Here is a 22,860-nt window from a genome sequence, read left to right as displayed (position 1 = left end):
ATGCTGCGACCTCTATTACCTGCTCTGCTGTGACCACTGCATATCCACCTCTCAGTGGCCATCTCCCATGAAGCTGTTTCCATTGGTAAACAGGTCCCAATCTGGCTTGGGTAAGGGCAGTTCAGTGAGATACTTCCAGCTGGCAAAGCCAGTCTCTAAAATTTCCAAACATTTATGCTGTAACTGCTCCTGTTCTTGGGCAGGCAATACAGTAGCAGAGTTTAGAGTTGACACAGTCTTTAATTTCACACTGGGGTTGTCAAGAAGGATGGCCTATTTCCCTAGCTGCCCTGCTTCAGCCAGTAGCCTCCTTTGTGTTTTAACAAATTCAGGACCTGATGTGGACCCTGGACTACAATGGGCTGAATCAAAGCCAACTTTTCTGCTCCCTGCAGTAAGTCACAGGTGGCAGCTATTGCTCATAGACAGGGAAGCCAGCCCCTCACAGTTTGCTCCAGTTGTTTGGACAAATATGCCACCAGTCATGGCACATCCCCCATTGTTTGTATTAGTACTTATATTCCAATTCATGTACATAGAACTTAAATTCTTTTTTAAGATCAGGTAGGCCCAAATTAGGGGCCATCATTAGTTTTTATTTAGGGTTTTAAATGCATTTTGACATTCTGTTATCCAAATCAGAGACTCTACATCCAAGCCTTTTAAAGCTTCATATAGAGGTTTTGCAATACATCCAAAATTAAGGATCCAGATATGACAAAAATGGGCCATTCCAAGGAACCCCCTCAGCTGCCATCTTTTCCCAGGGACTTTCAGATTTAATATGGCTTGTTTCTGATCTGCCATAAGGCTCTGGGTCCCTCTACGTAATTGGAAGCCCAAGTAAGTGACTTGCTGTTTACAAATTTGAGCCCTGTGAGGCGACACATTATATCCATACATAACCAAATGATTTAAAACTGAAATAGAATAACCAAACAATATTCAAAGTCTGGGCTTGCTATAAACAGATCATCCACACATTGTAAAACAATGCCCTAATCTAATTGTGAAATTTTCAAGTTTTTGCTAAGATTTCACTGAATAAAGAGGGAGAGTTCTTAAATCCCTGTGGCAGTACAGTTCAACACTATTGAGTAGTATCTTTAGTCTCAGGATCTTGCCATTCAAAGTCAAATGATAGTTAAGCCTCCTTCAAAGAATGCATCCTTTAATTCCAACACCGAGGACCACCTGTAATCCCCCAGGACCACCTGTAATCCCCCAGGACTGTATCAAGAAGGTATCTCGGTTTAGTACAGTGCAATGAATATTTTGTACAGTATCACTAATGGTGCTCAAGTCTTGTACAAACCTATATTAATCAGTATGAGGGCTTTTTACAGGAAGAATTGGAGTATTGTAAGGAGACAGGCATGGTTGAATCAGATGAGGCTAAAAAATTTGGCCAAGATAGGTTGAATTCCCTCCAAAGCCTCCTTCTTTTAGAGGTTGTTCCTTTTTTAGGGGACATCCAGCCCCTTCTTTTAAATGTATCCCTATAGATATTGAGCTTAAAGCTTACCCAGGGATCCTATCTGCCCACACAGGTTTATTTGCTCTCTCCTGGATCTCATAGGTATGGGTGCCACCTATTCAGTTTCTAATCCAAAATTAGCCTTGTTCAACAGAGAGTCAGCAACCACGGTAGGGGTGACTGAGCAACCTTGAATGAGACCATTACTACAAACCCTGGAGTGCCAACTGGGAAAACAGTTAAGGCACCACTTTCTGTATATGCCTGATTGTCCCATTCCTCTCTTAGGACAAGACTTGCTTTGTAAGTTAAATGCCTCCCAAATTTTCTCACCCAAAGAAAAAGAGCTCTATCTCCAGGTCCCTCCTGAACATGCTCTGTGCCTTCAGTTTTCACTCACTACAGAAGAACAGAAGGATGAAGACCCTTTTTCTCCTGAGAAGTTCATTCAGTAACTCCACTATTTTTAGTTTTCTTGCTTGCTCTATTGCTCACCAACAATGGAACTGAAGAGTTTCTTGCTTTGATTGGTTAACATAATTTATATGCCAAGTATAATATTAAGAGAGCCTTCCTTGTCTACATTATAAAAATATCATTATGCACAATTTAAATAATGTGGGTGAAAAAAGCCAATAATATTGTACAGGTTCTTAGCAAAGGCTATGCAAAATTTGCAGGTCTCAATAGAATTTCAAATATGTATAGAGAAAACAAGTTTTTATTCTGTTTTGTTTTTTCAAATCAGGCTATCACATTGGCTATTCCATGGACACTGGTTTTATAATCAGAATTATAGATCAATGATTACATAGAAACTACAGACAGTTTTAAAAGAAGACACAAACACAGCCACTCCCAAGTTATAAAGAGTGTTTAGCAAAGGAGCTCAGGATTTCCTGCAGCTGTGACATGGATGTAAGAAGACAATAAATCAAAAGGTTAAAATTTCAGTATTCCTTTATTGAATCTTCTTGATGGTATTCATTCATATTAATAAATACATTGATTTTTTTTGTATAAAACAGTACTTTAAAGTCAAAATCTTTGAAAGTGTACTTAACTGGTTTCATAGGGACTAAGTTGAGGGAATCAGCATGGGGCAACAGACATATTGAGAATAGTTACTGCTTTGGTCAATAATGATTTTTTTGCAGAGGGATTTGCATACATGAGTATACAGAAAATAAAGAAAAATAGTTGGGCTGCACAGTTATAGGAAATTATTTTATCTCTGGTGATAATTGCCCCCAGACATCCAGGAATATGTACAACTGTAAGTGAAAGTTTAGAAAGAGAAGTTCAAGGTAAGAAATTCCTCAGCATCTAAAATTGATACCTACCTGTGTATTTAAATGCTCTTTGAGTTTTTGAGTTTTGTTTTTTAGTTGTGTTTCTATAATCCTTTACATAAAGGTTTTTCATATCCATTTTTATAGATGCATTCTAGTCTTGGTTTTGTCAATATTAGAAAAGAAAAATTTCCCTAGGTATGTGGGGATGTCACTTATTTTTTGTTATTATTCATTATGCTTACATATTAGTTACATAAATTCTCTGAATGTATTGAAAAATTATAACGCAAAAAAATTAAATTCATTTCCTAAAATAACCAGAGATAAATATTTTTAAATATCACCTTAAGACAACTCATAGGTATGGAGTTGTGGGTAGTTATTTTGTCCATAGTATTTTTTCTTCATTTTCAAACTGTGCATATCCTTCACTCACAATAAGAAGATAGTAGTATTTTGAGAATGCTGAAAATGTGTCACTATCATTATTCTCAATTTTTCACTAATCTTGGTTCTTAATTTACTTCTTAAATTAATTAAATTAAAACTTTATGATGAATTCTTAAGAATAAAATAAATAGTCTGGAACAGTATTATGGATGTATACCTACTATGTCATCAAACTTTACAATTAATGATTTGTGGTCAATATTTCTTTAAATATATGCCCAATGAATATTCTACCCACAATATTATTTTATAGAAAATTCCAGAGATTGATAATTTTATATGTAAATATTTCAGAATTTCTTTAATTTAAAGACTTAAAATAGCAACAACCACTTCATTGCACTTGACAAAAGCAATATTTTCTTTATATTACAAATATCTTGACATGTAAGTGGTAAATTCCTAACTGTTTCATGAACATTAGGATACTTTAAATTTTTTAAGATATGGTTAGAGTTAGAAATCCCATTAATATCCATATATTATGATTGGTTAATAAATTGGTTTAGTTTATAGTTTTCCGATATCTTTTTTCAGTTACTCATTGACATTTATTTGTCAAAATAGACTTTAAACATTTACTTTCATGTACATACAACATACCAAAGCTTATGGGGTGTTCCAAAGGAATAAGGGGAAAATTCAGAGTGATAAGTACGTTCATTTAAAAAGAAGAAGTATCTCACAGAAACCCACTAATTTTGCACCTCAAAGAGATAGAAAAAGAATAAACCAAGCCCATCATTAGAAGAAAGAAACAGCAGAAGTTACAGCAGAAATAAATGAAATAGCAAATAGAAAAACAATAGAAAAAACTGACAAAACTAAGGTTTGTTTTTTGTAGAGAGAAACAACTAAGACTTATTAAACCAAGATAAAACAGAGATGACTCAAATCAATAAAATCAGAAATAAAATAGCCATTATAACAGATCAATAGAAATTGTAAAAAGGCTCAAAAGAAACTACTATGAAAAATTATAAACCAACAAACTGGATGTCCAAGAGGAAATTAATAAATTCCTAAATATACAATCTACCAAAACTAAATCATGAAGAATTAAAAAGCATGAGCAGCACCATTCTAACCAGTATTGATATTTATTCAATATTAAAAAGATCTCCCAATAAAGGAATTCTCGGTACCAGATGGCTTCACTGGTGAATTCTACCAAACATTTAAGAAAGAAATGACTCTAATTTTTTCAAGCCTTTCCTTATCATTAAAGAGGACAGACACTTCCAAACTCATTTTATGGGGCCTGCATTATCCTGATATCAAAATCAGACAAAGAAAATATAAGGAAATAAAATTACCAGCCCAAATCTCTGATGCATATAGATATAAACATCTCTACAAACTCAAAAGCATATTAAAAGTCATATACAATAACCAAGTGTGATTTATCCCTGGGATATGAGGGTTGTTGAAAATATGAAAATCAATGTGAGACACTACATTAACAAAATGAGGGATAAAAATCACATAATCTCATGCAGAAAAAGCATGTGGCAATGTTCAACAAATGCTCATGATAAAAGCTCTCACCAAACTAGAAATAGAAAGAGATTACCTCCATATAATAAAAAGCATATATGAGAAACCACAGCTAACATTATACTTAATGGTGAAAAACTAAAACCCTTTCTTCTAAGATTAGGAACAAGCAGGGATTATTTTCTTATTTGCATTCAACGTATTATTGAAAGTCCCAGCCAGAATAATTAGGCTAAATAAATAATTGGCATGCCTATTTGAGGAGGACGTGATCTTACTATATAGGAAAAACCCTAAAATATCCTTAAGAAAAATTATGAAAGCTAATAAATGACTTTAGTAAATTTTCAGGATAAAAAAATCAAATTAAAAAATCAGTTGCATTTCTATATACTATTAACAAACTATCTGAAAACAAATTTAAAATGTCGATTACAATGGCACCAAAAAGAATAAAATACTGAAAGGTAAGCTTAACTAATGATATAAAAGATTTGTACATTGAAAAATACAAAACTTTGATCAAAGAAATGAAAGATGACACAAACAAATGGAAAGCCATCTAGAATTCATGGTTTGGAAGCATAATGTTGTCCATGCTACCTAAAGAGATCTATAGATTCAGTGTAAGCTCTGTCAAAATAACAATGGCATTTTTTACAGAAATAGAAAAGAAAATCTAAATTTCATATGGAACCACAAAAGGCCATGAATAGATAAATCAATCTTAAAAATAAAGAACAAAGCTGGCTTCCAGGTTTCAAAATGTATTACAAAGCTACAGTAATTCAAAACACTATGGTACTGGCATAAAGATAGATGTATATATACTGATGGTGCCCATAATAAATTCATGAATATACAGTCAACTGATCCTTGACAAGGGTACCAATAACACACAATAACAAGGAGGCCAAAACATCAACAAATGGTGTGGGAAGACTGGATATACACATGCAAAAGAATGATATTGTACTCTTACTGCACACACAAAAATCAATTCAAAATGGATTAAAGATTTAAATATAAGACATAAAGCTTTAAAACTCCTAAGAAGAAAAGATAAGGGGAAAGCCTCCTGACATTGGACTTTGCAATTTAATTGACATGACACACAAACACATAAGCAAAAAACCAAAAATAGAAAAGTAGAAATACATCACACTAAAAAGCTTTCATAGCAAAGGGAACAATCAACAATCAACAGAGTGAAAAGAAAATCAATAGAGGGAAGAAAATATTTACAAACTGTATTTGGTAAGGGTTAATGTTCAAAATATATAAGAACTCCTACAAGTCAATGACAAACAAACAGAAACCCTGGTAACCTAATTAAATGGACTAAAGATTTGAGTGGACATTTTTTTCAAAGACATTCAAATATAAGGAAACAAATGTACAATAGGTATATGATAGATGCTCAATGTCACTAATCATCAGGGAAATTAAAATCAAAGCCACAGTGATATGTCACCTCACATCTGTTAGGATGGCTATTATCAAGAAAACAAAAGACACTAAGTGCTGGCAAGGATGTGGAGATATTAGAATCCTTGTACAGTGTTGGTAGGAATGCAAAACTGTGTGTGTAGTCTCTGTGGAAAATAATATGAAGGTTCTTAGAAAAGTAAAAATAGCACTAACACATTATCTATCAATCCTACTTCCAACTATGTATTTAAAATGATTGAAAGCAGGATCTCAGAGATGCATTAATACTCCCGTATTCCCTGAAGCAGTATTCACAAGTGTCAAGATACGGAAGAACCTAAATGTCCATGGAAGGATGAATGGATACAGAAAAAGTGGTAAATGTATACAAAAGGATACTATTCAGCCTTAAAAAAGAAGGAAATCCTGTCATACGTAACAACATGAATAAACCTTTACACTAAATAAATTGGCATTCACAAAAGGATAAAAACTGTATGAATTTATTTATATGAAATATCTAAAACATTCAAACACATAGAATCAGATAGTGGAATGGCATTTGCCAGGGGCTGGGGGAGGAAAAGATTGGGGAGTTCTAAACTAATGATTTTTCCCTAGAGAAACCATAGGATGGTGATAAGAATTCATTTTAAACACAAATCAAAATCATAACATTTATATTTCATGTATAAAGTAAAATTTGATATCAATATTTATGGTGTCTCCTCCATTATTGGTGATAATTTTTTTCTTTAAAACCTCAAAATACAATTTTACTTTTTCAAATATTGTTTAAGAAGTTGCAAATAACAAGCTTCATAAAATGAATGTCTGAAAGACATACAAAAAAGTTATTTAAATTGAATGAGAAGGAAATTAAACAAATGTGCCTGTAAACTGTTAGAAAATAAGTAAGTGAATGAACAAGATGAAAAGGAAGCCACTGTGATTTGAAAATGCTCCTGAAATTTCATGGTTGTGTTTCATAAAGTACTCTGCAATGTGTCCCTAATTCATTACACCACATAATTTCAATTGTTTGTAAAAAATAGTCTTCCATACCATGTTCATGAATGCTCTCTTGATGTGCTGATGATTTCTCAGGCTATAAATGAAGGGGTCCATGCTGATGGGGCCTACCAAGGTGTTTAAACTCAAGCATAAAATCATGTATATACAGTCAACTGATCCGTAACAGGCGTACCAATAACACACAATAACAAGGGTGCCAAGAAGTCAACAAATGGTATGGGAAAAGTGGATATCCATATGCAAAAGAAAGAGCAACTCCCTTGCTCGGAGACACTTTGTCTTTTGCTGATTGTTTAATATATATAACTATGCAGCTGACATTAGAGATGGAGATGACAATCATGTAGGATGAACACTTGGAAAAGGCCTTTGTCCTCTGACTAGTAGAAGGAATCCTCAAAATTGTTCTGATGATATACATGTAGGACAGAATTATCAATGCCAAAGTGAATATGAGAATAAACACAGCACAGGAAAACCCCATTATCTCTAGGAATTTTGTGTCTGAACAGGAAAGTTGCAGCAGGGGAAATAATCACAGGTAAAATGGTCAATAATATTAGACCTACATGAGCTGAGTACAAGGTTCAAGAGTGACATGAGTGTAGGGAATATGGTTAAGAATGAGAGTAGCCATGAAGAGAAGACAAGGAGTGTGCAGAGTCTACAGTTCATGATGGTCCTGTAATGCAGGGGTTTGCATATGGCAATATAATGGTCAGAGGACATGGCAGCCGGAAGGTAAAATTCAATGACTCTGAGGAAAAGAAAAAAGAAAAAAAGTTGAGCAATGCCATCACTGAATCTACTGACAGTTGTGAATGAAGCCTCTAATAATGAGAAATTTCTGAGGAAGAAGTACGTGGGGTTGTGGAGGTGGGAGTCCATCTGGGTGAGGGTGATAATGGTCACTTTCCCATCATCCCAAGTGATGCTCATGTAGGTGATGGACAGGAAGACAAAGATCACCACCTGAAGCTTGGGGTGTTTGGAAGAATTCACCTGGTTGTGTATCTAGGACAGCTGCTCTCTGTTTTGGAAGATTATTAAACATTAATTGAATTATTAATAGATATAGTCCCATGCACATTATTTTCTCTTGTGTGAGTTTTGACAAAATACTTCTAAGGACTCATCTAGGTTGTTAAATTTGTGGTCAAAGAATCATTCATAATTAATTATTATTTTAATGTCTATGTCCTATGTTAGAAACTTAGATGATTAGTTACAGATATTTCTTTTTTTCTAATATATGCAGTCCAAGCTATAAATTTCCCTCTAGGCACTGCTTCCTCTGTATCCCACAAATTTTGATAAGTTCTTTCATTTCACTCATTTCAAAAATGTTAAAATTCTCTTGAGATTTATTTTTTGATGTGTTATTTAAATCTCCACATAATTTAGGATTTTTCAGTTTGTATTCATTGATTCCTAGTTTAATAACATTGTGGTCTGAGAAGACATTGAATGATTTATATTCTTCAAAAATTTCTAAGTGTGTTTTATGGCCTAGAACGTGTTCTAGGTTGGTGATCTTGAGAAGAATATGTATGTGAGTATTGTTGGTTGATGTGTTCTATAGCTGTCTCAATTGATGTTGATTGTTAAATTCAGCTATGTCCTCTCTGATTTTATTATTGTTGTGTCTGTCCATTTTGGACATACCTTGAACTTTCAACTATGATAGTATATTCATTTTTTCTCTTTGCAATTCTGTTTTTTCTTCCTCACATTATTTGGCACTCTGTTGGTAGGTACATACATTATTATTTTAAGATTACACTGATATGCTTGCTAATGTTAAATGGACAAAACAAATCCCACTTTGTCATGGTATTCTATCCTTTTTACATACTCTTGGATTGACTTGTTTAAATGTTCCTTTAGAATTTCTGTATCTGTTATGCATAAGGTATATTATTTCTATATTGTACTGATTGTTCAGCTTTCCTCAACAGAAAGGAAAGTTGAAAGCCTTTCAGGGTGAGTATTTCAGCCTTTCTGGTGGATGTTCCCTTAAGAAAAAGTTGTACTTCTATTTAAAAAGTTGTGTTACTATTTCAAGAAAAAATTGAAAAAATACAGCACTATTAAGCTAACTGGGGATTCAGACTTCAGAGGCCAATGATAGTGGTTTCAATTAAACATAATGTGAAGTGATAATGTCACAGACTGACTGAAATAAAGAGAATCCAGGTGATGTAATTTTAACCTGCCTGTAAGCAGGAAGCAGTGAGGGTGGGAAAGTCTTAGTTTAGAAAGTGCTCAGTCTTTATAATGAGTTACAGAAATCCTCTATGCTAAAAAACTAGTAGATGACATTTAAAAGTATATAAATAAAGCATTTCAGAAAATACAGTGATTAAAAGTTCATTTAACTTATTCAGTATGTTTTAAACAAACTCCTTGATGACACAGAATCCAAACTAAAAAGCATATTGAGAGAGCTTCAGGTTTTGGTTTTATTAGATTACTTCATTATGTTACATGTATTTTTTTCATTTTTGATGCTCTTAAAATTTTTTAAAGTTAGACACTGCACCAGGAACATTAGAACATTTTTCTCAAAATGGAAAATGTATGTATATAAATGATCAAGGGATAATGTAATCAATTGTTTCAATAACCATTATTCCTGAAATCATATTTATGACTCAAATATCTTTTTAAGATCTGACTCATTAACAGATTATACAAAAACCTACAAAACTTTCCATTCCATTACAGGCTATATCGACTGCTCTCCCTGGCTATGTTTTATTTTGGTGTTCTAGATGGCATTTTCCAAACATATTTTCTTCAAATCAAGAACAAACTTAAAATAGAAAGGAAATGAAAATTAAATTGAGGCCTAATTCACAGACATTTCTGCAAAAAAGTCACGTGACATACTGTGTTCCTATGAAAAAATTATTTTATTATATGTAATATTTTAAAATTCTGGTCATGACACAGAAATTGAATCCCTGAATTTCCAGACTATGGCAAGAATTAAAACATCCTAAAGAAAAGGTTTAGTTTATCCTACTATTTTGGTTTCACTGGTAGGAAGTATAGTTATATATGTATATTAGATACAAATGGAAAGAATAAATACATTGAATTAGCATTGTTCTCCTTATTTTACAATCATTTACAAGCAGTTTCCAGGTAGCTTCAGAAGTATTCAAGGTGTTAAAGAGTGCTTTTTGAGTATGGCAACACCTAATAAGTATTGTATGTCATTATTAATTTTTAAAATAAACCAGTAAGAAAACACATTTTTTAATCTACAACTGAAATACATCTAAATGTTAACAATGTACTAACAGAAAACAGAAATCTAGATTCTATAGAATGTACTTCAAAACAACTATCTTATTTTTAATACACACTTTCTAACTTGAACATCAACACTAATTGCTAACCCACGCACAATTTAATTTTTTTTAAGTAGAGTTAACACAAAAATTGGTAGTATTACAAAAAATATAAATGAATATTAGTTTTAAGTAGGTAGTAATTAAGTGCAAATAAAGAATGATAAAAAGTTTACATTGCATGCTACATTCAATATATTTTAATTAAATATATTTATATTCTAGACTAACTAGATTTCAATGATAAAAGTGACAGATTAAAGAACTTAGCTCAGTGTTTCCAGATATCAACAGGAAATGATGTAAAGTGAAAATCATCTATAATGAAGTCTATAAAGAAAACAAACTTCTTTGAGATCAAGCTTTTTGAAAATAAATCTTGAAATGAGATAAAGATAAATATCAAAGGAAGGAAATCAAAATAAAGGAGGAAACTATGTATTGGAAGCTACGATTAGATGCACTGGTATTGCCAGGGTCCTTTTGTTTGTTTCTTTACATGTGCTGCAAAAGGATAGTCATTTGTTTGGGAGAGAAACAACCCTGTGTATCATATTCATGAAGGATTTTTTTACCTGTTGGTTCCGTAAGGTGTAGATGAAAGGGTTCAAAAGTGGTGCAACAGAGGTATTGAGAACTGCAATTCCCTTGGAAAAAGATACTCTCTGTTTCACTGATGGTTTAACATACATGAAGATGCAGCTGCCATAAGAAAGGGAGATCACAATCATGTGAGAAGAACATGTTGAAAAAGCTTTTTTCCTCTGATTAGCTGAAGGGATTTTTAGAATTGTTATCGCAATATACGTATATGATATTATCACCATTGCCAAGGTGACCACGAGTGTCATCACAGCAGAAATGAATCCCATCGTCTCGATGAGCCGTGTGTCTGAGCAGGAGATCTGCATGAGAGGAGTTGTGTCACAGTAGAAATGATCTACAATGTTGGAGTCACAGAAATCAAGGTTTAGGCCCAAGATGAGAGGTATAAAGATGGTAAAGAACCCAGCAAGCCAACAGCAGAAGACAAGCTGTGTGCAGATTTTAGTGCTCATGATGGCTGTGTAATGCAGGGGCTTACAGATGGCAACATAGCGGTCATAGGACATGGCTGCCAGCAGGTAAAATTCAGATGCTCCGAGAAGGAAGGCAAAAAACACCTGAGCTGCACAACTGTTATAGGAAATGGTTTTGTCCCCAGTTGCCATCATCACCAGCAATTTAGGGATGCATGTAGTGGTATAGGAAATTTCTAGGAAGGAAAAATTCCGAAGGAAGAAGTACATGGGGGTCTTGAGGTGAGTATCCAGCAGGGTGAGTGTGATGATGATCAGATTGCCAGTGATGCTGAGCAGGTAGGTGAGCAGCAGGAAGGTAAACACCACCACCTCCAGCTGTGGATCATCAGTCAAACCTGCTAGGATGAACACTGTCACTCTTGTGTGGTTCCCCATTACTGTGCTCTACTTGGTCAGGTCTAAATGCAAAAAGAAGAAAAAGAAAATGAGGATCCCAATGGAAAAGTTACAGTAATAACTTGTGGTGAAGATCATGTTTCAGCTGGAGCAACACACGGCTCATTCACGTTCCAAAGATGGTCACGGCAGGAAGAACAGTAGTTTGCCTTCCAGGGTATCTAGAAAGAGAGTTCAATCTTTAGTTTGCAAATCTACTAAAGGATAACCTAAATGATGACAGTAACTCTTCATTGTTTTTATGTGAATAATTTATAAACAGGTTAGAGGGACTATTCAAAACCTAGAATGAAAGTTTTTTCTCTCTTGGATTTATGCAAGACTTTAGGATGTATGCTATTTTTGTTTAATATAAGAAGTTTGCATATGAGGAGCAAGTCAGCACCTATTATTATTAGTGTTTCAGCCCATGTTGCATTTCTCTCTGTCTCTCACACACACAAACATGTTTCCTGAACATCTGTTATGATCACTACCCTACCTACCTCGCACTGTGAGAAAATCAGTAGCCACAATGCTAATTTCCATTTTCGTATGCATGTTGTGCATTTGAGAATAGACCTGTTAAAATCAACTGAAGAATGAGGGGAAAAGTATAAAAGTAGATAGAAATATAAAAATATGTATTCAGGACATTGTATGAAGTATGAGAGGTCAAAGAAAAGAAAGATCAAAACAAAGCTTACAGAAACCTAGAGAGGTAAGAAAGGTTTTTTAGAGATAGGAGAGTGAGTTTGGTGAAAAATTCTAAAGAATATTAAAAATAAGTTAATAAGCAAGTAAAATTTTGAAAAATTAAAGATACAGAAATTAGTAATATATAAGTAACAGTAAGTTAATATTTGTAAAAAAAATTATACAACCAAAAATTTACCAATCATATTTCTCTGCATGTACTTCTTTTCTTTTTGATTATTTTATCTTATTATTTTTATTAAGCAAAGACTGTAATGATGAATAATATTGAGATCAGCATGGCATAAAAGAGATGAGGAATGAGTGTTTGGTAATTATTAAACACGTAGTGAATCTCAGAATAGTGGTGAAATGAATTTCAGGATGCATACTTTTCCCTAAGATAGTATATTTAAATGTTCGGCTAACACATAATTAAGAAAATGTTAATTATAGAAAACTATTCTCAACATCAGGTATGTATTAAGACAGTTATGTTGTTTAGTTCTGCACAGGTAGTAAATGGAAGTTCAGGAATAGTTTGAAAGAGTGTGTTTTCCAAAGTTGTCCTTTCAAAAACTTTTTTTGTAAATAATTATAGACAGATATTAGTGTGTATTTCTTTAAAAAAAATTAATAATATCCCTAAAGAAAATTATCTTCTTCATCATCAAAAACAGAAAAAGTTTAAATTTTAGTGGTGGACCCTAAATAACACAATGTTTTCTGTCTTGATAATATCAAGGTAATTGTTTCCAACCTCTAAAACATGCATTATTTTTGAAAAGGCACATACATAAATTAAAATAAAAATATAAAGTAAAATAAAATTTTTTTCCTTTAATATCAAGAGGAGTTTATAGGAGGATTCTAAGATACAAAAAATAAGACCTTCTCTCAAAGTTATGTTAATCGTGTACACAGTTTGGGTGAAAAGAGATGACTGACAATTTTCCCTTTACATTCACACTCCTTTTACATTCATGTAACTGTAGCAATTATTATACATCTTCCCTCATTTACACAAATCACACCCAAGGTAATAATGTAGGAATGTATATACCTAATTACATTTGTTCCATGTCAAAAACACCAACTCTTACCTAAACACACTGTAAAAAGTTAAGAAAGGTCACATTAGCAAACCATTAGAAGGCAGGCCTGTGAATGCAATACGCTTAGTTGTATTACTTATTGTGACTATCAGATACATTTTTAAAAGGAAGAGTTTTTAATACTAAATTATGATTGCATTCTATTTGTATTCTTTCACCATTTTCCCTAAATCAAAATTTAAAGGGTGAGAAGAGATAATATTAAATGTATAATGCTGAAATTAGAAAACAGGGGCTAAAATATATCTTACAAGAAATGGTCTTTAAATTTTAGATATGCCAATTCTTTTCATATTTTTGAGCCCTAAAACAGTTTGCGAAAAACACTTAAAAACTCAAATACCGTTTTTAAGAAGATGTAATCGCACAGATTTTTTTCGACAAAATGTAACTCCTCTGCTTCCACATTTCGCTGCTTCATCACCCAGCTGTAGAGAGCACACGGGCAGCCCGCTCCTCTCTGGCGGAGCTCAGGCTAACTGCAATCTACGTCTGTTTTTCTTTGCATAAATGGCAACTTCGTAAACATTTTGTTGTTCTTTTTTCAAATTTTAGACTCCTGTATTAAATATTCCCATTACTACCATTTACTTATTCATGTAATAAATATTTTTCTAAGTGTTATTTGCAGTGCTATATAAATTAACAAACACTAATCTCATGGGGTATTTACGCTTTTTGAACTCCGAAGGTGAACATCTAATGATTATGATGAATTCTCAGTAGGATATGAGATGCAAGAACACTATTCCCAAAGGATCAAATATTTATATGTGTACAAAGGCTTTTCATAGGCACTAAATATTTTTTAAAATAACTATGGAAAAAGAAGACACTAATTTAAACTCTCCAGATAATTCAGTAGAGATTTCCCTAATATATGCTTGCCTTCCCATACTGATGTTTTGCAATCCTATATATAGACACAAGGATTTGGAAACAAAATAGAATTATTTTAATTGGCAATAAAAGTGACAATATAAATTGGAGAATTTAGCCAGTCATAGAAAAAATTGTACCTCAGGCTAAATACACCATGATTAATACTCCAGATACAACTAGCATCTCATGTCCTTTATGCCATTTGATTTCTATTCTGGAAGCCACCTTTCCTCCAAATAGTCTTTGTGTTGTTAACCAGGGAATCTTAAAGTAGATCTTAAAAATTTCAGAATTCCAAAGCATTCTCCATTTCTTCTATATTAATAGATTATTAACCTATGCCTATAATTAGCCTTCCTTGCAATTTATTGTAGCCATGTAGCTGACTTCTGTTCGAAACTGTAAATAGAGATAATGTGCAATTTCTGTTAGCGGGTTGAGCTTGTCCTCCTCAGTTCTTGTCCCCCCCACAGCAAAGCACTGAAGGGCAGAGACACAGTTGTGAAGCAGAGTGAAAGTTTAATTTGAATACATTCCAAGTGAGGAGTGGGCCAGAGTCAAGGCAGACAAAGGTTTACTTGAATAAACCAGAGAGGAAGGGAAAACAGAGGGAGGAAAGGGAAGCTCATTGAACTCCCACTTGGCATAGGGCATAAACCCCTGCCAACTCCTATAGCTGGTCACCTGGCATCCAGTGTCCGCTTGAATCTGCATTGCATGGGACCTGAGTCCCCACCACCCCAGGATTGAGGGGAGCCAAAGAGCACTGGACGGAGTGAGACTATCTTTTGAGAACTTTCCAAAGGTAAAGAAAGGAGATTTTCAGGCAGGATACTAAGGAGCAGGATGGTATAGTGGCATCTGCGCCCAGGTCACCCAGGAGATGGGTACTTGCAAGCCAGGAGCTCTCAGTAGCCCCTTCCCAACTATCTGGAGTGAAACAGAGAGAGTGACACACTCAAAGAAAGGGAACTGTGGGCAACCTCACAGAGGAGGTGTGCTTAAGGATTTGGGGTCTGGAGTTTTATTGGGCATTTTGGGTAAGGGTCAGCATAAGGCATGATGTACACAGGTGATTCATAATTCCTCTGAAGTTTTGTCTTAAAACAGGGTTATTTAGGTGACTGTGTGGGTCTGGTTCCCATCATTCCTTGTCTGCATAGGTTTATTTATACTTGCAAGGTCTTTCTCCTGTCCTGGTTACAAAGTTACTTGATTCAGGGGCAGGAAGAAGAGGAAAAAACAGCATATAGGTTAAATTAAAGAATACACTGGGCTTCTTTGCAGGGTAAGTAGCTATCACAGTGGCATTACCTAATCTGTACAATGAAGACATGGGCTGTGCTCAGATGCTGTTCTTTCTCTGGGGAATGTCCAGACATTCTAAGTTACTACTGACCTTTGGAACTTCAACTCATTAACTCATTAACTCAGTGAGTCTTTTCTGGCTTTCTAATTTTATCTGGTTAATTCTTTGAGTCCCTTTAAATGGACTTAACTGTCCTTATTCTCAGTCCACCCTGCTTATGTCTGTTTCTGCCTAACATTTCCAGGGGTAATTACTTGGTAAATAGGGCTTGCTCTCCTTTCCTTCTTTATTCGCCCACCATTGTAGGGAAGACAGGTGGCTAGCCCCTGGGAGCCATGAGTATGAGCAATCACCCTGGGGAAAGGGAATCAGTAAGAGGAAACACACCCAGCTTCTGGACACCATCGCAGGCCACACCAGATCAGAGACACAATGACTTCATGGAAGAGTTTCAACATACCAGCCTGAATATTTAAATAAGACAAAAATATTTTTCTTGTTGTTGTTTAACCTTTGGGATACTTGTTTTTCTCACTTTCTACCAAACCTTTGTTATTATCAAAACTAGTTTCCTAGGACTGATATTTCATGTTTAATTTCTTTACTGTGTCCTATTTTTAAGAACATATGTTCATATCTCTTTTTCTAAGAATACTTCTGGATATTTTTCCTAATTTTCCAGTTCAAGAACCCCTGTTTTCCACTTCCAAATATTGGATAAGTGTTTCCTGAACATCAATACTAATCATTTAAAATCATATATTTGTGAGATCCTGAAGAAAATATCATTTCCAATTATTTTACAGACTGTGTGATAAATATATGTAGATGTCCTTGGGCCTCTTCCTATTTCAGTGATTTTCATGATTTTGGTCATTTGAGCCTCCCTCTGGTACTCATGTGAATTTCTGTTGGATATTTAAAACTAGGCAAATGTTAAAGGCTCTGAATGATGGTTTGTTCTGACAAATAGGATTTAATTTACTGTGGCACACAGGTAAAGGCACACAACCTTGACAAAAGCATGTCATGAGATTGTTCAAATATGATCCATACTTTTCGTGAAACGATGAATTCACTGTGCTTATTGTTAGGGTATAAGATCTCAGTGTTCCCCACTAAAAGCCAAGTATTTATCTATGCTCTTCCACTTTGGCAAACCATAGCGTCAAGTTGTTGTCTTCAGAGACTAGGAGATTTCAGGAATGTCCTCTTAGATTCTCAGCTTCTTCATCAGGCAGATGCTACTTTGTACTGGTGGCCTCAGTTTACCATTGCTTTTTTACTAAGGATTTATCAAATGAGTTTAGGGAAGTAACATTGCAAAATGTCAGGCTCTTTAGTCATCCATTCCCTTTTACGGAGGTTTTTCTGTCTCTAAGAAATGTCCTGGTTGCATTGATAGATGCATTTGTAGAATTCAGATTATTTCTCCCCCGTCCCAAGTGAGAGGGGAAAGCAGCGGCCCACCATTTCCTGCTGGGGCATTTTTCATGCACTGCATACAAAAGAGCGAGAGACTTGAAGAGAAAACTTAAAGAATGTGGGGATGCACTTAGTAAGTACCCTTCTCTCCGTTTCCCTGGCTTTTCAAGTCCTCAGTGCTATTTTGCTCTAATCACACATGTAATTTGTGTTTTAGGGGGTGGGTTGTTTTTCAGCACTTTTATTTGGGAATAATTGACCCAGTTTCTGTGAATGTACAAATCTCATATTATCAGTATTGTCAAAATAAAAGATACAACAAAAAGGAAGCATTGGTACATTGCTATTAACTAGAGACCTAAATTTATTTCTATTTCAATAGTGTTCTCACTATTTTCTTCTTTTTATTGCAGCATCTAATCCAGGATACTACATTGCATTTACTCATGCAGTGTCCATAAGTGTTGCCTGGACTTTGCTCTTCAGTCTTTTCTTGTTCATATACTTGTTAGTTTTGAGGAGACATGTCAAGCAATTTAAAAAATGTTCCTCAGTTTGGATTTCATTCTCCCTTTTTTTATTAAGGATTAGTGGGTTAGTGTTTAGGAATTTGGGAAAGAATACTAGAATGGCCAAGTACTGTTCATTTCATCATATTAGAGGGTAAATGAAATCAACATGACTTATCACTGTTAATATTTTCCCTGACAACTTAATACATAGTTTTCCACTAAAAAGCAATGCTATTTTCCCCCTGTCTATAATATCTCCTTGGAAGCAAGTCACTAAAACAGCCCACATAGGCATATAAACATGAGCGACTTCTTCATCAACATATCTCCCCGGGCAAGGGAAACAAAAGCAAAAATGAACAAGTGGGACTATATCAAGATGAAAAGGTTCTGTACAGCAAAGGACACCACCAATAGAACAAAAAGGTATCCTTCAGAATGGGAGAATATATTCATAAATGACAGATCTGATAAAGGGTTGACATCCAAAATATATAAAGAGTTCATGCACCTCAACAAACAAAAAGCAAATAATCCAATTAAAAAATGGGCAGAGTAGCCGAACAGACAGTTCTTCAAAGAAGAAATTCAGATGGCCAACAGACACATGAAAAGATGCTCCACATCGCTAGTCATCAGAGAAATGCAAATTAAAACCACAATGAGATATCACCTCACACCAGTAAGGATGGCTACCATCCAAAAGACAAATAACAAATGTTGGCGAGGTAGTGGAGAAAGGGGAACCCTCCTACACTGCTGGTGGGAATGCAAATTAGTTCAACTATTGTGGAAAGCAGTATGGAGGTTCCTCAAAAAGCTCAAAATAGAAATATCATTTGACCCAGGAATTCCACTTCTAGGAATTTACCCTAAGAATGCAGCAGCCCAGTTTGAAAAAGACATATGCACCCTTATGTTTATCGCAGCACTATTTACAATAGCCAAGAAATGGAAGCAACCTAAGTGTCTATCAGTAGATGAATGAATAAAGAAGATGTGGTACATATACACAATGGAATATTATTCAGCCATAAGAAGAAAACAAATCCTACCATTTGCAACAACATGGTTGGAGCTAGAGGGTATTATGCTCAGTGAAATAAGCCAGGTGGAGAAAGACAAGTACCAAATGATTTCACTCATCTGTGGAGTATAAGCACAAAGAAAAACTGAAGGAACAAAACAGCAGCAAACTCACAGAACCCAAGAATGGACTAACAGTTACCAAAGGGAAAGGGACTGAGGAGGATGGGTGGGAAGGGAGGGATAAGGGTGGGGAAAAAGAAAGAGGGCCTTACGATTAGCATGTATAATGTGGTGGGGGCATAGGGAGGGATGTGCAACACAGAGAAGACAAGTAGTGATTCTACAGCATCTTACTACGCTGATGGACAGTGACTGTAATGGGGTTTGTAGGGGGTACTTGGTGAAGGGGGGAGTCTCATAAACATAATATTCTTCATGTAATTGTAGATTTATGATAACAAAATGAATTTTAAAAAAAAGAAGGGAGAAAAAACAAACAGCCCACATATTAGGAGAGAAGGTTTAATAAGATCCACTTCCTAGAAGGAATATCTACCTGCCTGACTATATATCTGTCTGTCTATCATCTATCTATCTATCTATCTATCTATCTATCTATCTATCTATCTATCTATCTATCTGTATTTGTATTCTTCCTTCAGGAAGACCAGTTCCTTCTCCCACACATATCTGTGACACTGTGGACTCATGTCAAATTCGTTAAATTTTCCTTGAGACTTCCTTCCTAACAGTATATTTTAAAGAGTATTTCCTAACTTACAATCATTTGAATATTTTTTAAAACCATTTGACATTTGCCCACTGGTTTAGAATATATATTTCAAAATTATCTTTGCCGACCTCAAAAAATTTATAGCACCGCCCTTCAAGTGTAAGCAATTTATGATCATATATCCCTAAAACATACCTTTCATCTCTTGTATTTTTGCCATTAATTTCATTAAATATACAAAACATTTTTACCATCATTGTTTCAACACTTAAATTTTACAGTGATTAAAATTAGAACACAGATTATATTTTACCTTCCTTTACTCCATTTTGAAGCTCTTCATTTTTTGAGAAATTCAACTTTTTGATGTGTAATTTTGATTTTGCTAGAAGGAAATCCTTTAACATCTCTTGTAATGTAAGTTTGCTGGCAATATATTCCTGGTGTTTTAATTTATTTAAGAAAAATTTCACTTCACTTTCATTTTTGTAATTATAATTATATGTGGTCACTCAGTTGCTTTCTGCTTATAATGCTTCTGAGCAGAAGTCAAGTATAACTGTTACTCTTTTTGCTATGTAGGGAATATGTATTTCCCCCTATTGCCTTAAATAGTTTCTTTTTGCTTTGGTTTTTCTTCGCTTTGTAAATTTATTTTCTTAATTATTGCTTTTTTACTATTATTTTCTGCTAGTGTTTTCTAAGTTTCTCCAATCTACTGTTTCAAATTTGTCAGCAATTTTGAAACATTTTAGTTTATACACACACACATACACATACAATTTAGAATCACAAGTGCTCCATCATTAGGATGAGTGAAGTGACAATAAAGACTGTAAAGAAGAAGGGGTTCACATGGAGTCTTAGAGCTCTGGGGATTCTAATATTAAGGAATCAGTCACAAGAGAAACCAGCGAAAAGAAACCCCACTACAGTCAGAGAAAACCACATAATTATATGTCATCTAACCAGGGCAAATAAATTATATAAATAAAAGGTAGTGGTCAATTGTGCTAAATGTTACTGAGATTCATTTCAATGACAATAAAAATATGACTCAAGAATTTGGAAAGGTGGAGTTTGAAAGAGCAGAGTAAGTGAACTGGCGGATTACAGAGCAAAGAAAAGAGGACTGAGGACAAAATGTGAAATAATAACATAGAGACAGTATTAACAGGTAAAGGTAGATAAAGCTGATGCTCTCTAAATTCAAATTACAAATAAAGCAGGGAGACATTTATTAGGAATAGAATATTTCAAGTATTTTGATTACAGTGGAAAACCTACTTCAGCTTTCAGTAAATAGTATCATAATGAGGTACACAATAATAAAGTAAAAAAGAAAACGGCATCTGTCATTAAAAACTCCACATTATGACCAACTAATAATTAAGGAGTAGAGATTTATACAGCCTGAGTCAGCTATCTTTGGGAAAAAAGAAGCACTAGGTTTGGGAAATACAGTCTAAACCTAGGAAATTGCTGTAGAAATGTTCATAAAAAGTCCTTCTTCTCTCTAGCACTTATCATGGGAGAATTACCTTTACTTTTTAGATTCTAATCATAGATTGATGGTAAATGATTTACCATTACTGACTTGCACATGATAAAAATACTGAGGTTTTATCTACAATAAGAAGTTTAAATTAAAATATGACTAAAAACACATCTAACTTATGCAAGAACTTCAGGTAATTGTCCTCTTGGCTGTCCCCTTCACTTCATTGTTCCTTAGACTGTAGATGATGGGGTTCAACATAAGAGTGATGACAGTGTTGGACAGTGACATTAGCTTCTTATTCTCAGGTAACAGAGGTATTTGGGTGGTAAGTAGGTCAAACTGGCCATTCCACAGGAAAGGAACACCACATGAGGTGTGACAAACAAGCAGAGAATGCCAGCCAGTAGCAGAGGGCATCTTCAGGGTGGTTACGATAATGTGGCTGCAGGAGACCAAAATGAAGAAAAAGGGAAACATAATAAATAGTAGCATGGAGGCAAATACTTGCATTTCATACATGGTTGTACCCTGAGTGATTAGTTTCAACACTGGAGGACCACCACAAAGAAAAGTGGTCTATGATGTTTCATCCTCAGAAAGGAAGGACCATTATCTGAGATGTCTGCAGCATTGAGACAGGAATGCCAGACACCCTAAAGCCTCTAAGTCATCCACAAGCACAGGGACCATTCATTATGCTGAGTAGTGGAGAGGGTTACAGATGGCCACAAAGCAATCAAAAGCCATCAGAGAGAAGGAAACATTCAGAACTGAAAAAAAAGAAGTACCACAGCCTACAAATGAGATGATTTTACTGGGGACCACTACATCTACCAGCATCTTTGGCACCATGACCAGCGTGAAACAGATTTCAAGAAGTGATAGGTTTCAGAGAAAGAAGTCCCTGGGTGTTTGAAGAGCATGATCCACAGTGGTGACTGTGACAATAAGGAAGTCACCCGACAAACTGACTGTATAGATGTCCAGGAGCAAAACAAAGAGGGAACCCTCCATCTCAGGGTTATTTGTAAAACCAAGAATAAATTCAGCTACTCTGGCGTGATTTTCCCAAGTCATATCTTAGACGAGTTTCTCAGTAAGAAGCAAAGTATATGCATCAAAGGAGATTCTTTAAATATAGATAGAATCTTAAAAATATCAACAGAGTGCATAAATGCATCTGTTCTCAGTTGCCTAACTTGCTATTTCTCTGAAGCAGAGAATGTTTGCAATAAGAACAAATCAAGGGAAAATAAATCTTTTGCACGAATCCTACTAATTGCTTATCACCTGGGAACAATTTTTCACTCATAAGTGGTCATAGTCTGTAGCTCATATTCTTCACCAGAAACATGCTATTTTTTCAGGATTAGAGATAGTTTAGAGAGATAATAATTGAAATAGAATCATCTACTAATTTTTAAAAGTAAACCCAGTTGCAAAAAGACAAATTACAGCTAGTGTGACCTCTTTAAGAACTGATTATATCATTAGGTAGTTCTACTGTAGTATATTTTACACCATCTATTGTACATACACTTATATACATTTATATACACATATACATGCACATACACATATATGTATAAGAAATGGTAGATAAATGTAAGCAAACAAATAAACATAGCATATATTTATAATTTTTGTTGCTTTTCAG

General features: G+C 34.6%; 1 protein-coding gene and 1 pseudogene across 1 annotated transcript; both read right to left on the bottom strand.

The window, feature by feature from the left end:
- Positions 1-7,808: 7,808 nt before the first annotated feature.
- LOC130679062 (olfactory receptor 6C74-like) lies at positions 7,809-12,001 on the bottom strand. The gene is made up of 2 exons (XM_057486783.1): positions 11,120-12,001; positions 7,809-7,942 (listed from the first exon to the last, which is right to left on the bottom strand). Exons 1-2 carry the CDS (start codon positions 11,999-12,001, stop codon positions 7,934-7,936), a joined length of 891 nt encoding a protein of 296 aa, XP_057342766.1. The 3' UTR covers positions 7,809-7,933.
- A 9,347-nt stretch (positions 12,002-21,348) lies between these two features.
- On the bottom strand, positions 21,349-22,280 carry LOC118918453 (olfactory receptor 10A7-like; annotated as a pseudogene).
- Positions 22,281-22,860: the final 580 nt, after the last annotated feature.

Source organism: Manis pentadactyla, chromosome 10 (genome assembly GCF_030020395.1).
Source record: "Manis pentadactyla isolate mManPen7 chromosome 10, mManPen7.hap1, whole genome shotgun sequence".
Classification (NCBI taxonomy): Eukaryota; Metazoa; Chordata; class Mammalia; order Pholidota; family Manidae; genus Manis; species Manis pentadactyla.
This window is presented reverse-complemented; position numbering and strand designations above follow the sequence as displayed.

Excerpts from the sequence above, each read along its gene's own strand:
- LOC130679062 (XM_057486783.1), bottom strand. The coding sequence starts at position 12,001 with ATGGGGAACCACACAAGAGTGACAGTGTTCATCCTAGCAGGTTTGACT.